Here is a 19,496-nt window from a genome sequence, read left to right on the forward strand (position 1 = left end):
GTTATTTTTGAATAATAGATACTACGGTTACATGGACTGGAAATGAGAGTTTACATAATTGATATCTTGTGATTCATTAGCCTTCTTTGAGTGTAATGTTTATTGCCGGGTTTTGTTTTCTGTTGAAACTATAGAAGATATATTATAAATAAAAGATAATTGTTTGGTAATATTTTGATATTTACATATTTTGAGTTATAACAGAAAAAATAGATTTGGACTCGACTAATTATTTCGGAATACATGAAGATCACATCTAATATCTTTGCTACACTTTATTCTTCAATTTCTACCCTCAATCAAATTGAAAATCTGGTGAAAGAAAGCACGATACTAAGCCACAGCAAGCGCAAAATTACAGATTTGTTCAATGCTGCACGACATCAACTATGAGTTCCATTGCTTTGCTGCACTTTTATTTGAAGTATAATGTTCTGTAAATGTGTGTGATAACTGATATGTTCTTCACTTTTTTGAGTTAAACAATATATTCTGTTCACCTTACTCCTCTTCTTGATTCACCATTTGCAAAAACAATACTATCAAAAAACACGGAAAGATAATAAACTATATAAGATAACTGAAAAAGATAGTGCTAGAAATATATCAAACAATGCAACTGCGAATTTAAAAAGTATAAGTAGGCAGTTTTTTAAAAGACATGAGGATCTACTTTTTCTAAAAACAGTTTTTGAGCCAAAAGTTGGTATCGGAAAAGCTGAGCAATGCCAAACAGAGCCTAGGAAAGATAATCTGCTGGTATACATATCTTCAGAACCTATGTCAAGCCAGCAGCGCTGTATAGATTTTATACAAATTTACGGTATAGAGAGCTTTCACGGATCAAAGGACCAACACTTAGTAATACAATAAAAAGTGGCAGAGCTTTAATAAATAAGAAAACATTAACTGAGTATTTACATGATTATATGTTTAACTTGCATCTGAGAACAGAGAGCAACTAAATTAACCCGAAAATTCAATATAGTTCAGACCAGTATATTAGACTAATGGTCTTTGTTCTTCCTCTTCAGTTTCAACTACAGTTCTCCTTTCATCAATGTAAGAAGACTTCTCAATCCTAGCAGCTGCAGGTAATCTTGTAGACTGCTTGGTTGGAGCATTATCATGCAATGGCAGCATCTTCAGTATGATCCCCATGGATATCAGTATCAATCCAGTTCCGTGTTGTTCGGTCAAGGGCTTTGTAAAAATCATATATGATAACAGTAACGTTACCGCCTTTCTAGCTGTAGTTATCTGCAATATAGTACAACAAGAACAAAGGCATTATAATTAATACCATAGCAAACAGTTATATTGAAGAATTGTGACAAGAATATACCATAGCAGTAGTGGCAGCACCAAAAATGGCAATGAGGGAAAGAACAGACACTTGGCCAATAAAGGTAGCCATGGCCTCAAATACCAACACGCCGTACACATAAGGATGCTGCATTGAATCTCTGAATCATTAATACAGAAATTCCAGTTAAGTGCTGCAAAGAAGAGATAACTCGAGTCTTACCTGAGAACAGGAAGTCCATGCCTTGAACAATTCTCCGGTTAAAAGCATAGGGGGGATGAGGAAAGGCAAACCTACTACAGTTGAGCAGAAAAGCATTTCCATCTGTGCAAATTTGAGGTAAAACGCAACTTTAAAATACAAATGCATGCCTGCTAATCACATTCAAACACGGAAACACCCTGACTAAAAGGTCATAGTGAAGCGCATGCTAGTTACCTGTGTGGTTTCAGGATTCATGGTAAAGATAGCTTCTTGAAAATTTCCTAGAAAAGCATCCATAACTAATGCGCCAGACACCATTATAACACCAATGATGCTGAAATTGGGGGAAGACTGTGCATCGGCTAAAGTGAAAAGAATCAGTCCTGCTACTAGAAGTAATGCTGATATGTATTCATGAAATGGGTATTTCCGCCTCAACCCTGGTATAAAGGCCCCCATTATCATCACCGGAAGAACCTAAAACACCAATTAACAATTGAAACTTCAGACTAACAAACTGCCATGCTTGAAAATCACAGAATGGGAAATATGTATAATAATGTATGTTCTACGTAAATTCTAGAAAAGTTGATACAAGCAATGATTCTGCCAGTTACCTTGGTGGATTTAAACATGAGTTGCGCAGGGTAGTTAAGAAAAGCCAGTGAGCCTTTAGTAAGACCATGAGAACCCATAAGCACAGCAGACAGCTTTACATAAGTCTTCCACGGATTCACCATTTGCTTACTTGTAAACCCTTGCAAGTATATAAGAGCAAGATAAACCCACCCTTGTACAAATGTGAAATACCATCCATAACTGCAACATTTACAATTGTCCCCCAGCTTAGTACAATAAATTATTTTCGAGCTGCTAGACGAACCTTAAAGTGTATCTTTTGGTACTAAAAATCGTTAAACTAACCTGAATTGAAGTCGATTATACACATATTCCTGAAATGAGCAGGAAACATGCATGAAAGGAAAGAATGTAAAGCAAGTAAATTAAATCAAATTTTATTGATTATGATGAGATAGCCGATTCCGGTTCTCGTGCACCCTCAGATTTATTGTGACAAATATGAGATAACTTATAATATGAGTAGTGTTGCACAAAATAATACGATAATTGAGTTGAAATGTTCTAATTAGTACTATTTACATGAACACTGTGACTCATTCCGGTCAAAACTTAAAAACCCAAATTATATGCACGAAAGATTTTAAATATTTTTAAAATTACAAGTGAGGGTTTAAAGATGATGAGTACCTCACAAACACCATTAACAAGATAGCCAAAGAAAAACCCAGAAGAACAAATGAGAAATTGTTGCCATCTGGGTCTTTCTGAAAGAGATAGACCAAAGAGTGACCTGCCCTGCTCTGCATTCTTCATGATTTTTCCCTCGAGTTCGAATATTAATCCGTGTACATGTATAAACGAAAAATATATGTATTCAACTTTTAACGGGGGATCTACAGACTACAGTGTTTGCATGTCGAAGTTGGAAGATAGAGTTTTAATAGAGTTTGAATACGTTTGGACTCTGTTACTTCATGTGTCGATATTAGTGTGATTTGGACTCATGCTGGTTTTATGGTCTTTTACCATTATTCGGAGGAGAACGGAATTATTGGAATTTATATTATATATAATTGTTAATTTAATTTTATAAATTTATAAGTCTATTATCTCGAAACATGATTTAAAATTGGGAATTGGGATTAAATGGTGGAGGTACTGGTCGGTTAGAGATTAATTAGATAATCCGGATTAACCGAAAATATCAGGATTAATCAGAGGGACTAACAAGATATTTTATAAATCTTATATCATTTACTCCCTCCGTCCCCTTTTACTTGTCCCTTTTGAAAAAATAACGCATCTTAAGAAAATGTTAGGTGGATATCTTGTTTTCATACATATCCCTAATAAATGTAATGAATTAGATAGAGTTGTGTGTATATATATATATGCTAGTCAAACATTGGAAATTGTTACATTTTGAAAAAACATACAAAAAATTGCTTTGAAAAGAGAAGTGGACAAGTAATTTGGGACAAATTTTTTTTTCAAAAGGGACATGTAAAAAGGGACGGAGGGAGTAAAATATTTACAGTGACTTCTCAAAAAAAATGTTATGATTAATTAGATTTAAAAATTAAATCGGGAAGCATCTTATGGGAATTAATTAACTAAGTTAAAGATTTTACCAACCATGATATACATTGGGGGACGGAGTCGCGACACGAATTTTAATGCTTCAATATAGTATAGTTTTGTAAATTATTTTAAAATTTTCTTTTTTTTTAAAAAGTATGACATTTATACTTTTATATAAAAAGGGAAAATTTTAAAAATGAGTTGTAGAAATATGTTTTATAAGAGTCTTAAAAAGCATGTCGAGCAGTGAAAAGAAGACACAGGAAGTAGTAAAAAAAAAATTATTGTAGGAAATATAAGGAATACGAGGTATCTTTCCACGAGTGACCCCCTCTGCAATGTGCTCATTCCAACTGTACAATCCGCCATGGAACAAGTAGATGGTCACATGGATAAAAGGACACTGAAGAGTGAAGAGGATGGACATGTCACTTTCACTCATAGGGGCCATTGCTCGTGTCACTGTTCAGGTCCAAATCAAGATATATTATAGAGTCTGATATTGATATGTCAGAAATATTTGCTAAAAAATCTCGTTAAGAGAGTCAAATTTGTTTAAAAATAGAAAAATTAGAAAACAAGTGATATTTTAACGGTAATATTATGAGAGTGGAATTTGGTAAAAATATCAAATACTATTAAGGAAGAAGTTGTATGTTCTTGCATTCTTTTAATAGAAAGTAGACTTCACCTTTTTGTTCTTTTTTTTTGACAAAATGCAAATTCACTCCATTAAATTAAAACAAGTCTAGTCGGGACAGATCCCCAACTGACAATGCAATCAGGTTAATAAACAATAAAACGAGCTAAACAAATAGCCGCATTGTTTCCAGACTGCTTAACACAATGAATCCAATGATTCTTGAAATTGAAAATGAATACAAAGGTTTCTCGAGTAATCCATCTTATATCAATCCCGAAAATGATAGCTTCACAATTGACCTTCACAATAGTTCCATGGCTGTTGCGGTGTTCAGAGTTGTAAAAACTAAGCAACGAGGAACAAGAATCCTCGAATAATGAACAACTATAATTTGTGAAAGGTGAGCACATGCGATCACCACCGTTCCAAGCATACCCCAGCTATCTACATGTCGAGAGCCAGCTATAGACATGCCGAAAGTATTAATGACGATAAACCAGATCTCCCAAAACTCCATCCCAATCATTCTCATTGATAATGCAGGAAGACATAACAACCACAAATATAACACCCAAAAATTGGGTACTAAATCAACACACGCCAAAAGGCGAGACGGAAAAACACAATCGGACCTTTGATTTCAAAAGATCTGATTTATTCAGAAAACAATCAAGTCCAAGCTCAAATCCGAAACAGATCTGAAAATAAAACTCGATTGGAATCTTCGAGGTTTAAGCAACACTCGATTTTATTGAAAAACAAAAAACAGGTAAATAGTGGAGAAGATGGGAGAGCGAAAATGATTTGGTGGATGTAGAGGATGAAGGTGAAGAATTGAGAAGTGACAGCTAATTTTGAAAGTCGACTCTCAAAACCCTAATTTGAGAGAGAATAACAGTAGAGCTGTTCGGAAGACTTTTTTTGTTCTTTTAATGATTTGTGTACGAAACAGAAAATTTTAAGAAATAAGAAAATTTTACATTGTTTGAATGTTTGTGTGACAATATGAAGAAACTATTTTTGTTTTTTTAAGAAGTTTTGAAAAGAAATAAGAAATTGATAAATTAATTTTTTTATAAATTCTACTTCTTTTTTTATATTTTTTAAATTACGGGACATTGTAAGTAAAATATTCAAAACATAAATTACTTTGAGAGAGAAAACATAAATTACTTATTATTCATGTTACAAATATCTTAATAATTTATGAATTCTGACCAATTTATTATTTAAATTCTATTTATTTAATTTAAATAATATATATGAAATAATAAGTAGCATCTGACCTTGATATTTTGTTTTACCTTAACAATTGTAAAACAGAATTAAAGAAAAATAAAATGGATGAATCACGTTTGAGAATGATAATCAAAATACGATTTATCTTACATATGAGTTTGATATGACCACCAGGGTAGATTATTGTCCACATTTTTAATATTTTTAAAATTTAAGTTGTGTTCATTTGGATAAGATGGAGTGAGAATAAAATGGATTTTGTATTCTATTAAAAAAAATATTTATAAGTATCCTTCATTCCATTTTTATTATTTTAATTATAATTCTAACTCATATGTTTTGTTTTAGAACAAATACTTTTTTAGTAATTTAAAATAAATACTTATCCTATTTCTACGTCATGAAATTGAAATTATTGATATTCAGTCACCGTTAGTTTATATAAATATTTTTTTTTATCGAGGCTATCCGGGCCTTTGGGGCCCAAAAACCTTCAGCGGGTCACGAATTATAGAAACGTGTTTTATTTTTCACGGACCAGAAGAAAACTCAACAAGGTGCTATTTGTTCTGGACCGCACAAGAAAGCTATGCGCTTGGTCGACTTCCGTGACGTTGCTATCATGCCACGTCAATATACTCCCTCCATCCCCTTTTTGTATGTTTTTTCAAAATGTAACAACTTCCGATGTTTGACTAGCATATATATATACACAACTCTATCTAATTCATCACATTTATTAGGGATATGTATGAAAACAAGATATCCACCTAACATTTTCTTAAGATGCGTTATTTTTTCAAAAGGGACAAGTAAAAGGGGACGGAGGGAGTATTCGGCAACTCCAGGCGACATTTTAGATCTTTACATTATATTATTTCTAATTAAAATTGTGTTAAATAGTTCCAAATAAAGTTAAGGAATTGTAGTGCTTTAGGTTCTCATGTGTCACAACCTCTCTGGTGAGATAAATATTTCCCCCCAACACAACAAGAAATGTGATGCATATTTTACGAGATTTTCATGTAGAAATTTGGTTATTATAAATAATAATGTTGCTCTCTTTGTCCAACCATTTTCTATATTTTTATTTTTTAAATACCTCATTCAATTCTTAACATTTCAAAATTTATCAAATATAATATAATTTTATAATATAACAATTTAGTTATGCACAAATTTATTTTAATAATTAACAATTTTTATTTATGCATAACTAATTATTAATATAAATTTGTGCATAACTGTTATAAACGGAACAAGATGTAAAATAATTCCTATTAAAAAGTCTTATTTGAATCAACAATACAAGAAATTAGGATATATAACTCCCTGATCAATGATACATAATTACTACATAATAATCGTTTTGTACACTACTCATGTCTCATGGAGACAGAAATACCCTAATCTTATAAACAGAAACGACTGCAGCTCTTTCAGATCTTATAACTAACCGGGCTTGTGCGCTAGTACACTAGTACTACTACCTAACTTAATTATTATTATTCTCGGGCCTTTTTTTTTTTTGAAAATTATTCTCGGGCCTTTGTTTTTCATTTAAAGATCAAGAAAATCAAATAATACCTCATCTACTAAGCAATTCAACAATTGTTTCTCAATTTCCAATCCCAATTCTTGCTCATCTTCATCAAACTTGTTCCATTTAACTCCTCTCTCCATATCTCTAATACTAAACTCTTTCTTGCCTACCAATTTCCACTCTAGACATCCTTCATCTTCTCCTTTAATCCACTCATTTGCTACTTTCGTTAGTTCATAATCACCCTTTTTGTTTTCGGTCAATTGTTCTGAAAAGAAATCCAAGAGAAGAAATTCTTCCTCGACTTCTAGATATCCAGATATATTTGTTTTGACCTGATTTAGAAGCTGCATTGCCTTCTCTTCCGCCCTATTTTCCGGTTCTTCGTGTTTATGAGTTTTGTTCACGAACAACTCTGTTGTTCCGGCTTGCTTTCTCCTAGGAGTTTGGTGAAAATATGAGAACGATTCCTCGTCTTCTTCGGAGAAACAGTCCAGAACCGAAACCGGACTATTTTGTTCTTTTTCCTCGTCGCATAACCATTTTCCCTATAAAATATACGCAGAAATATTATTAGATTTATTTAACTAAAAATATATAACAAAGAAAGTAACGTAATAATATAAATGATTTTAGTAGTTACCTTAGGGGTCACAGAATTACTGCACCATGACGGTAAATCTTCGGCAGTAAAATCACTATCACACCAACTAGATCTGCCACTATTGCTCGTCATACTGGTAGATCCTGTCGTGGTAGTAACGGTCGTGCAATGATGAGGCGATGATGAAAAATTCAACGGTTGAGATTCCACCTCAGCCAAGTCTCGGAATGATCTCCACCGTAGGATGTCCTTCACCTTGACCTTAGCAGTCAACTCTTTCATGTTGACATTTCGACTGACGCTCCTCGATTTAGAAAGTCTCTTGGTAATGCTCCTTGGTAAAATTGACGGAGGCTTAATATTGGTGGTAAACGGGAGGTATTTGATGAGAAATTTGGAAAATCCGCTGTTAGAAAATGTCATGTTTAGATTATCTTGAAAAAAGGACACTCGTTTCGAATGAGAATTGTCTGCAAGGAAATCTTTGAGCATTCGCGGTTTCTGGCCAATTGGTACAAGCTGAGAAGTCATAGTAAACTCAAAATCGAATCAGTATATCTCAGTCGGAAGTAGTGTGTGATCAATTTCTATTAAAAGAGAGCACTTGAAATTTTTAGAAGAAAATGGTGCAAAGATGATTAATGAACTCAAATTCGAACCAGTATATCTCACTCGGAAGCAGTATATATATACAGGACCCGACTAATGTGATTAATCTCTACGAAGAGGGAGAACTTGATGTTTTCGGGATTGAATGGTGTAAAGATGGTTAATGAGGGGAGTGTAGGCTACAGATATATATGGTGAAGATGTATCTGAGAGATAGATCTAGAAAGAAGGCGCGGCGCAGGTTCTTTGGTGCGAGAAACAATGGACGAGGAAGAAAAAGACAGAAGGAGCCGCACAAGTATGGAGGGTGAAGAGCATATAGAAATATAAAAATGGGGGGACAAGATTTTGTAAATGATACTTGGTTTGTATGGACTTGTGAAGGATGTCGGGAGGAAGGTTGAATTTACACTCACTCACTGTGTTCTTAATTAACTAGCTTTGCATGGTTGTTTATTTATTTATTATATATTGCATGTGTTCTTATTTTTGTTGGTAGCTGGGTTTACCAGTTTAAGGTTAAATAGAAGTGATATTAGTCTAGTCAATCAATTATATTTAACCACCTGCATGGACATGGTAGTCACCTGGAAAGAGTGAGCTTGACAAGTACTTGTCCTGTTATCCAGTTGTAAGAACTTTTAAAATATTCAAGATTTTTTAAAAACCAGTGTTTTCATCAATCCCACCCATATACGGTATACCATGTAGTATGAGATCCGGATATTTGAAATAAGAAATTACTGTGGGTGTTTGGCAAAACTTACTTTAAGTATTTCGGTCTTCTTTTAACATTTTATATAGATTTTATTTTTGTTTTTTTGCTTGTTTTGATTTTCAGGATCATGGAAAAAGAGGGTTTTCTTATCAGACTTTAAAGTCTTATCGTCCAAAGATATCTTTGCATATATTTCAGTTAGATGATAAACTTTATTAGAGGGAGTGATCCATGATGCCGCTATTGTAGATACAACTCATCTACGAGTATGTAAAACCTGACAAAAAAAAAAGAAAAAGAAAAATATATTATTTACAATTTTACATTTAAAATAAATGATAAGTAAGCTTTTATTTAGTCTCTCCTTGTGAGTGTTGATTTTTGTTTTAGTGTTTTTTTAATGTAATCTGTCATATGACAGAGGTCGTAGATCGGAATGATTTTTATAAATTTGATTATGAGATCACATATATATAGTTGATTGTTTAGGAAAGTCAGGTGAAAACAATCGGATGAAAATAAGTACATCAATCTTCAAATCGTATAGTTACCACTCCAAGAAGAAAGATTCACCAGTGAGGTTTGTCAAATTTCGACCATATTTGTAGATGCCGTATGACTTTTAATAAATGAATCGATTATTTTATAAAAAATAAAATAAAAACGCTAATGTGCTTTAAATTAATACTACTGGTGACAATTATCACGAGTGTACAGATACTAATACGATAAATGTAGATACTGAAGTATATTTTATTAATTTTACGGTGTGCGGCCAAAGTTTTGAGTCAAACATCGGTAATATTATATTGAAATTGAAGAACATGATCATTGATCATGAGAAGGTAGTTAGATATACAGGTAGGTACTGTAGTTGTCGTATTGGTCAGCATGGGAGCCTTGTGAATATTGTTTCTACGAACGTGTACAATATATAAACAATTAGCTATATAAGTTAATTGGAGGAATTCGAAAATAATAACTAATTCTTCTAACAATTTTATTAATTTTGTTCCGAAACATTTTTCAGTTTTTATACAACATGTTAATTAACTCAGTCAAAATTACTCACATTTAAAAAGTTATGGTACCCACAAAGATAAAATGAAACGGGGTGCAAATAGAAGAAGAGTTATGCTAGAATGAAAAGTTGGATAAAAGGGTTGAAGCTGATTAATTTCTCAATTTGATACTTATGTTATTTGATTTATGAGATATTGAAAAAGATATCCAAATCCGAATTAATATTCAAAATATAGAATCATATATTATCATCAAAATGTCATAAAATATACAATGTTATAATTGTTATTTATTATATAATAGTATTTTTTTTGAAACTATTTATTATATAATAGTATTAGTAATTGAAGACGTATAATTAGATAACGAATCAAGTAGTAGTAATTAATCCTACCACACAACATTGTAGAATTAAAACTAACTTATAACAACTGAGAACATATGCGGAAATCCAAAAATAAGTTATACTGTATTATCTTCAGAATATCATAAAATATAGAACCTTATCATTGTTATTAGTAATATAGGATGTATGATTAGATAGCAAGTACCAGTAATCTTACTAAAGCACATTGTGAAACAAAAACAAAATAATAACAACTGGGAAAATATTTAGAAATCCAAAAAATAATATTGTAATATATATTGTTGTCTCCTGCAAGAGGAAACAAACGGTGTGATATAGATATGGGAGGCGATTTCACTAGGCGGTACATGTCGGTGCTACTGTTGTTTGCACAAGGGATCCGATGTGCCAGCATAATCAATTAAATATTTTTTTTAAATTTAGATTTATATATTTTACAAATATATATATATATTTTGATACTTTTCAGATGAGACAGAATTAAATTCGGATATCAGCTAAGAGAGAAAATAATCTCACATATGTTATTCAATCACGCTCAATCACTTGAATAGTTAATTGTTAATAATAATATTTTCTTACATTGTATTAATAATTTTGTAAAGTTTTTTTTTTGATAAATGAGTTAATTCAATAATAAAAAACCATACGGCATCTATATAAATAGTCGCGTCGAACAAATAAATTACAGAAACAATCACTGATTAATCCATTCATCTTGGAGATAAAATCACGTGATTTGTTGAAGATGATATCTACACATACTTCGCCACTTTCGCTTCTGCCACAAATAGTTTGAGCTATCGACTGAAAATGCAATCCCTTGACAATTTTTATTACTAAATCAAGCGTCATACTCACACAAACAACGGTGAGAAAATAACAAAACTCACACAAACGGTAAGACAACAAAAAAACCAAAACCAAACGTGATAATCTAACAACCAAATGCATAAATGAAATATTGGCTAAACCAAGGCAATCTTAGATCTGGGGAACAAAACCCACAAAAACAAGATAAGTCGGACCACTTTCGAGGATAAAAGCACCGGGAAGAACGAGAAATCCGTAGTCCCGTGGAATTGAGATCTAAGAAAAAGAAGGGGATAAATATCAAGTAGGTCACTCGTTTCGTCCAAATATATCAATTGAGTCACTGATTTCCAAATTGACTCAAATGAGACACTCGTTTAGAAAAATTTGTATCAAAAATACCACTCTATCGTTAGTCGAAATTTTGAAAGTATTATATATTGAGTTTCACACATTGTTTATGAATGATATTACATCCAAATGAAAGATTCCGAGTTCTACTATATTTTTAGATTTTTAAAAACTTATCTCCTATTTATTTTTATTTAAATCAAATAAAACAATCAAAAAATTAAAAATAAATAGTTGACAAAATTTATGAGTAAAATTTCTATTAACTTATGAGTAAAATTATTCCAAACTGCGTCAAATTATCCTGATACCTATATTTTTTTATTAATATCGGTATGAGATAAATATATCATATTTTAATTTGAAATGCTCTAAGAGCAACTCCAATGCAATGCTATACTTGGTTCTATTGCTATATTATAGCATCAAAGGTAAAAAAACTCAACTCCAAAGGGGTGCCATATTTGGATGCATCCATGCATAGATGCAACCTTGGTTCTATATTTGAAACCAAGGATGGATCCATCCATGTTGCCACATCATCAATAAATAGAAATTGGAAACTATTTAATGAGTTAATGAGTTAGGTAAAAGTTAAAGAGTTGGTTCTATATAAAAGTTAGGTAAAAGTTAATGAGTTGTTTAAATTTGAAACAAATTATAGAACTTAGCATTGGAGTGCAAGTTTTATTTTAGCACCAAAAAACACTTTTTGATGCTATATTATAGCAATAGCAATAGATATATAGCATCTAGCATTGGACTTGCTCTAACAAACGGAGGAGGTCGAGATCGATGATTTTCACACTTAAAACAAAACATCAGAAGAACGCTGGTCATCAGCAGATTCAGCACTTTGCAGAGTGGCTGAGGAAGAAAAATTAAATGACAGGATCAGAACAAACTTAATTTTATCTTCCTGTACAAATGAATCTCATTATTTTGCTAAACGGGCCGTGGACGTGATAGTTGATACAAAATTTTGTACTAGGGTTCGGGACCTGCATTGGGCTCTCTAGAGAATTTTAGGAATCTCGCTTCAAAAAAGCATCATATACTTTTTCTAAACTTTTCATTTTGCTGAAAAGCTTAGAATTTAATTAAAAAAATAATTACATTTTCTGAGCAGTTGGGAGATAAAGATAAGGGATACCTATTCTAGAATTGTGTTGAGATGTTTTAGAAAAATTAAAAAATTTAATCAATTTGATTATCTGGAAAAGAACAATATATTTGTAATGATTCTCCACTTCATCAAGTTTTTAATTTTTTTTGTTTAATTTTAAGGAGATTCACCGTAGACAAATCTGAATACTAGCCAGTACTTAAAGTTTTAAGAAAAAAAAATTTAAAAAACGAGCTGCAACGGTCGGATACGAATCATAATCAAATCAAAGATTACAGCTTCTAGCAGATTTACCATTAACAGATTCTAGCTGGCACAGTTTTGTAAAACTCTGCATTTTTAGAAAAACTTTTTATATTATTTTTTTTTCGAGATTCTTAATACAGTAAGGTACATACAAATATAGACCCTTGCAGAAATTATAAATAGGTTATTCATGTTCCATTGTTTTTCATGTTAGTCTAGAACCACTTCAGTCTCTTCATTCATCGTATTTTTGCAAAAGATAGTCTAGAACCACTTCAGTCTCTTCATTCATCGTATTTTTGCAAAAGATATTCTTTCTGTCATCTCTTGTTATCTCTGGTACAGGTATTTCTATCTTTTCATCTTCTGTAACATAAATAGTTGCATTGTTTGAAAATTCAGTAAATTAAAAATCTATTGAAATCTGCTACAAGTTTTAGTTAATGGTGATGATACCCTTTTTTTTATTTCTTTTATTAATATGATTACAGTGGACTCACAATTTTTGTTCTGCGAAGGATTTGAGAATAGAAGATATGGAGAAGCTGTACGAAAACGATGGATTTGCAGTGGCAGGGAGTGAAAATGGTGAGACGAGTAATAGAGTAAATACATCTTTCGGAGATGAAATAAACCAAACAACTGAGAATAGAAAAAGGAAAGAGCCTGAAGGGAGTTCCAGTGGTGAACAACCAGACGATGGTGAAGATGATTCTCATGTCCAAAAGAAAACAAGAGTTATCTGGACAAGTGAAATGCATCGAAAATTCGTGGAGGCCATTGCACAATTAGGGGAGGATAGTAAGTCTAGCTTATTTTTCTTTCATTTCTTCATCGAACCGTCTTTTGTATAAGATATGCGTACATCTTACCTTTCCGCGCCACTTCTAAATGAAATCTTACTGGCTTATGAGTTGTGACCATACTAGCTTGTTTTATGTGCGCACAGGAGCTTTTCCGAAGAAGATATTAGAAGAGATGAATGAACCCGGACTTACAAAAGAAAATATTGCTAGCCATTTGCAGGTAAATTAATTTTTGTTTACACGTGTTCATCAATTTCTCACTGATATGCAATAATTTGCTGCATTCCAAGGGAAGAAATTGTATGCTTTCATAGTCATTCCTAATAAGTTATTCACACGAGTGGAAAATTTTAAGCATGCAATCACATTAAAAACGTAATATTCTATTGGATTAATATCTAATCTTACATTAACAATTCAGGATTATTTATCGCATAAATATAATCACGCGTGCAATAAATCTCGTATAGAAATCAATTTCCCAGAATCCGGAGGACTCTTTAAATACCTATAGACTATAGTTGTATCATGGGGCTTTTCACAAATCTTCTGAAGTTTGTTGCTCCAGAAAAATTTCAGAAACTTTCAAAATTTTTAAAGCCTTCTTTCAGAATCTCTCTACCTATAATGAAATGTTAGGGTTTCTTTCATTTCTCAATACAATACCGTCGAGATGAGTACTGATATTAGTTAAAATTGTGCAGAAATATCGTATAAGCTTGAAAAAGTCCCAGGAGGAAAGGGACGGGTACTTTCAGGGTTTAAATGCAGCAACCGGGGATAGTAAGACTCCATATTTCTATAACTCTTCTGTGGGAAATTTCCAGCAGCAGCATTATATGGGCACATCTCAAATTGGATCCAGAAACTATCTCCCCGTGTCTACATCAAATCATTCATCACTTTACAGAATAAATTACGCGGGCATTGGTACTTCTGGAGTCCGTCTAGCACCGCCATCTTACTCCCCTTTGAATGTTTCAACTTGGGCTATCAACGATGGAAATATGCACAAGCAATATAGTCTATGGACCGAGGTGAATGGAAACATTAAAGATGATCATGCTGGTGAGGAGGGAGACAAAATGCTGGGCATTTTGAATAAGAGGCCATGCATCAACACTTCTGACATTCATGCAACAAGTTCAAGCCCCGGAAATAGTGCGTTTCCTGGACTTCGAATGGCTAATGATGGAAAGTCTCTTGTGTTTGGTGATTCGAATGGAACTGAAGTCGTCTCGACAAAGAGAAACGATTTCAATGTTGGAAACGGTGCTCAAGATTTTGCTTTGCCACCATTTCCTGATTCTGAAGATCAATTCGAAGAACCTTCCTTGCCTCCTTTACCAGAATTTTACGTCGAGTATTCATTGCCACAGTTAGAAACAACAAACACTTCTCTACCTCCGATAACCTCACAATGGAACCCGAATACAGACATGGCCTCCTATTCTTTCGTCAGCCATGAAGATTTTCTATCACCACTACCATCATCTGAAATGCCATTGAACTTGTGTGGGGACGTCACCACTACCAATTTCGTTCCCCAGAATAGTTTATTACCCCCGTTAGCATCAGAGTCACAGTGCAATGTGAATCCAGATGCATCCAGTAGTACGAAATTCTTCTTCCATGTCCACCCTCCGAAATTCCATGGAGTAGTCTAGAGTTGGATGATGGACCCGTTCCCTCAAACATTTAATGCCACCATCAGTCATGCATGTTCGAAACATGTCTTCATTTCATGTAAACATGTGATGAATGTACTTACTGTGCAGCCAGTAAGAACATTCTTTTATCATTTACAACTTGACAGAAACAAGATACAGGAAGCTGTCAAGAATACTTGTTATATAGAATAGAATTAGAATTGTGGGAAAGGACAAGAAAGAGGGGTGATTTACATCATCTTGATTCTTGAAGAGGAGTATATATGTTATCCAAAATTTGAAGTTTCAAACATTTTTGAGAGATGATGTATAATTTTCAGATCGATGGATGCTTATATTGGTCAGGAAAAAATCTTTTAAATTTAATACTCATATGATCAAATTTAATGTCAATTCGAGAAATGATTCGTCTGTTTTAAATCTTTGATACTGATATATTTTGAATTCAATACTCGTGTAAAAAAAATCTCTCGCATTAAGATGATTGCTCATTTGCTTGTGGAAGTTTTGAAAACTCGTCAGATTTGAAACTCTGACTAAGTGGAAAAATTTTAAGCATGCATGAACCTTAAAGATTTTATTATACTAGCTTATAGCCTGTAAGGTTAAGGTATGAGAGATTTTTAATTATTTAGAAATTTTTTAAATATATTTTAAATGATGTGAAAAAAATTAATTTATAAATAATAAAATAAAATTTTCAATTAAATAAAATTTGAAATTATGATTTGTTTGTAAGTTAGAACTGTTGTAAAAATATATAATTTTTATATGTTGTTGATATAATTTAAAATTTTATCTAAAACTTTAGTTGAATTGAATTCAAAATCTTAGTTTTCCATGATTTAACGGTTATGAGTAACTTAATCTAACACATTTGTTTTTAATAATAAAAATATTTATTTAGATTAAAAAAATCATAAACACGTGAAAGATGGAATTTGCTTTTGATTCAGAATAGGAATTATAAAAATGCAAGTAGATATCAGTTACTTTATCGAACAGAAATTAATTTTGTTCTAATCTAACGGTGCTTATTTGTTGAATATATGATCCAACGAATGATAAGCTTTTGTTCAATACATGATCCAACGAATGATAAGCTTTTAGACCATATAACCATGCGACCAAATTATCTCCCTTACGCTTATTATATATAAGTATGTAATTGGATTAATTCCTACTTCTCCCGTACCATTTTAGTTGTCACATTTCTATTTTTGTTAGTCAAATTGATAATTTTTGACCAAAAATTATAGGCCACTCTTTCATTATTTTAAAAAACTGAAAATTACATCCTAAAAGTTATTTCTGGTGACATTTTTTTTTATTTTTTCACTTGATAAAATATTAACAAATTTCAGTCAAACTTTGATCAATTTGACCGGCACAAACCCAAAGTGACAACTAAAATAGGACGGAGGGAGTAAATCTTACATTAACAATAGTATCACGCGTGTAATAAATCTCGTATTGAAATCAATTACTCCGAGTCCCACGTACTCTTTATGCAGTATATAAATATCTAAACATTTACTCATGCTTTTCTGTAGCTTGTCACAAATGTTCTCAAGTTTGATACTCCAGGATTTTTTAAAAATTCAGAAACTTTCAAATTTTTTAAAGCCTTCATACAGAATATCTCTACCTACTCTAATCAAATGTTAAGGTTTCTTTCATTTCTCAATACATTTCTTTCGAGATGACTGATATTAGAGGAAATTGTGCAGAAGTATTGTATAAGCTTGAAAAAGTTCCTGGAGGAAAGTGATTTAAATTCGTCATTGGAGGATTTAAAATGGAATTAGGATGATAGAGTTAGAATATTGATCAGACTTGCATTCAGGTAATATGGATAGGTTTACGATTAGGGTTTCAAGTTGTGTTACCTCATTCTTTTATATAGCTTATAACTTTCGAAATACTCTTTCGAGTTCACGAAAATAATATAACTTATAACTTGATTTTTTAATACATGACTCCAAACTACTTCGATTTTACTTCTCTTAAACTTTTTAACAACAGCTTGAAGAAGTGAGTATGAATTTCCCCTTTTGTCTTTATTAATTTCGTTTCCTGCCGCTCAGATCTGCTTTATATTGTTAAATTAATTTTACATATTTATATTTATAACTTAAAATTTAATATTAATAAATTTTCATAATAAATAAGTTACAATTTTTATATGTTATTATAAAAATTTAAATTATAGACACTCTATTAACTTATGAGTAAAACACTACAAGAAAAACCGGGTATTTTTGACCGATTATTTTTGACCGGCTTATTTTTGACCGCTAGCAGTCAAATTTAAGGTCAACTTCATATGATATCAAGTCAAGGTTAAAATTGACCGACTATTTTTGACCGCTTTCATATGTGACCAAAACCGGTCAAATTTAGCACCGGTCAAATTTATCCGGTCAAATTTAGTATGCGGGTCCCCAAAAAAATAGGAGGGGAAATTCCCTCCAAAAAAAATTAGGGCTGACGTCATTAATTTTGACCGCCTTCGGTCAAAAATGAAGTCGGTCAAATTTAACTTTGGGCGGCAAAATTTCCCGCTTGAAGTGGTGGAAATTTTTTGAATAATAATTGACTAGTTTCGGTCAAATTTATAAATTTGACCTCTGGCGGTCAAATTTATCCTTCCCAGATCTAATTACTTTCATTACATGTTAAAATTTAATTAGTTTAAATTTTTAAATATGAATAAAAATATATTTATTTTAGGCGTGTGAAATAATTTAAAAAATTTAAAATTTAATTTGCATGACTTTGTAAGAAATATTCAATAAGAAGTACTACTCCTTAAAATGCGATTCATTCCTAATTAATATAATAATTTTTTGAAATAATTTATATTCAATAAGAAGTACATCTCCATGACTCCATCTCCCCCTCCCCATCTCCATGACTCCATGACTCCATCTTCCCCTCTTCCCCTCTTTTACATACACATTCATAACCATATATATTTATACATACACAATCTCTATCTACAATAACATTATTTGTACAAGAATATCACCAAGAAAATTAACTCGTGGAATGGTAATTTGGGAGGAATTCCGGCAACTCAAGCAACTCCGGCGTCCGAGAAACAACTCCGTCGACCAAAAATCTCAAGTCACAATTTCCGTCCAAATTGATAAGGAACAAAGTGGAACTACAAAATCCAATTAGGAACTTATATTAAATTTGTAACATTTCTTTTGTAAATAGAAAAATTCTTAATGTACATGAATTTCATTACGATTTTTTTTGTTAATAAGGTATATAATTTTAAGAATTATGTGATATATATGTTGATTAGTAAGATAATATTATGTGAATTTACTAAATAAAGTATTAAAATTCGCACACAAGAATATACCACAAAGTAGCAAAATACATTCTGTCCAGGTTTAAATTTGACCAGATATGGTCAAATTTGAAATTTGACCGCATTCGGTCAAATTTATAAATTTGACCGAATGCGGTCAAATTTAATAAATTGTAGGCGGCAAATTGAAAAAAATTCAAATTTCAAATTTTCAAGCGGGAAATTGAAAAAAATTCAAATTTTAAAATTTTCAAAATTTCGGTCAAATTTAAGCGGTCAAATTTAGTCGGTCAAAAATATTCGGTCAAATTTAGCTAATTTTGACCGATTTTGCTAAATTCGACGACGTTATGACTGACCGACATGAATCGGTCAAATTTAGCTAAATTTGACCGCGGGCGGTCAAATTTAACTAAATTTGACCGATTTTTTCGATCAAATTTACCCGTTTTTCTTGTAGTGAAATTATTCCAAACTGCGTCAAATTATCCTGATACCTATATTTTTTTTATTAATATCGGTATGAGATAAATATATCATATTTTAATTTGAAATGCTCTAACAAACGGAGGAGGTCGAGATCGATGATTTTCACACTTAAAACAAAACATCAGAAGAACGCTGGTCATCAGCAGATTCAGCACTTTGCAGAGTGGCTGAGGAAGAAAAATTAAATGACAGGATCAGAACAAACTTAATTTTATCTTCCTGTACAAATGAATCTCATTATTTTGCTAAAC

General features: G+C 32.0%; 3 protein-coding genes across 3 annotated transcripts; 1 reads left to right on the forward strand and 2 right to left on the reverse strand.

The window, feature by feature from the left end:
• Positions 1-865: 865 nt before the first annotated feature.
• LOC108206896 (UDP-galactose/UDP-glucose transporter 2) lies at positions 866-3,035 on the reverse strand. Its single transcript, XM_017377325.2, has 7 exons — positions 2,780-3,035; positions 2,435-2,463; positions 2,128-2,329; positions 1,745-1,987; positions 1,529-1,630; positions 1,346-1,453; positions 866-1,260 (listed from the first exon to the last, which is right to left on the reverse strand). The coding sequence occupies exons 1-7, from the start codon at positions 2,903-2,905 to the stop codon at positions 1,003-1,005; spliced, it is 1,068 nt and encodes a 355-aa protein (XP_017232814.1). The 5' UTR covers positions 2,906-3,035; the 3' UTR covers positions 866-1,002.
• Positions 3,036-6,816: 3,781 nt separating this feature from the next.
• Positions 6,817-8,473, reverse strand: LOC108208046 (uncharacterized). The gene is made up of 2 exons (XM_017378521.2): positions 7,742-8,473; positions 6,817-7,646 (listed from the first exon to the last, which is right to left on the reverse strand). Exons 1-2 carry the CDS (start codon positions 8,231-8,233, stop codon positions 7,116-7,118), a joined length of 1,023 nt encoding a protein of 340 aa, XP_017234010.1. The 5' UTR covers positions 8,234-8,473; the 3' UTR covers positions 6,817-7,115.
• Positions 8,474-13,491: 5,018 nt separating this feature from the next.
• Positions 13,492-15,428, forward strand: LOC108207897 (two-component response regulator ARR10). The gene is made up of 3 exons (XM_017378326.1): positions 13,492-13,756; positions 13,905-13,981; positions 14,466-15,428. Exons 1-3 carry the CDS (start codon positions 13,492-13,494, stop codon positions 15,426-15,428), a joined length of 1,305 nt encoding a protein of 434 aa, XP_017233815.1.
• Positions 15,429-19,496: the final 4,068 nt, after the last annotated feature.

Source organism: Daucus carota, chromosome 2 (assembly GCF_001625215.2).
Source record: "Daucus carota subsp. sativus chromosome 2, DH1 v3.0, whole genome shotgun sequence".
Taxonomy (NCBI): Eukaryota; Viridiplantae; Streptophyta; class Magnoliopsida; order Apiales; family Apiaceae; genus Daucus; species Daucus carota.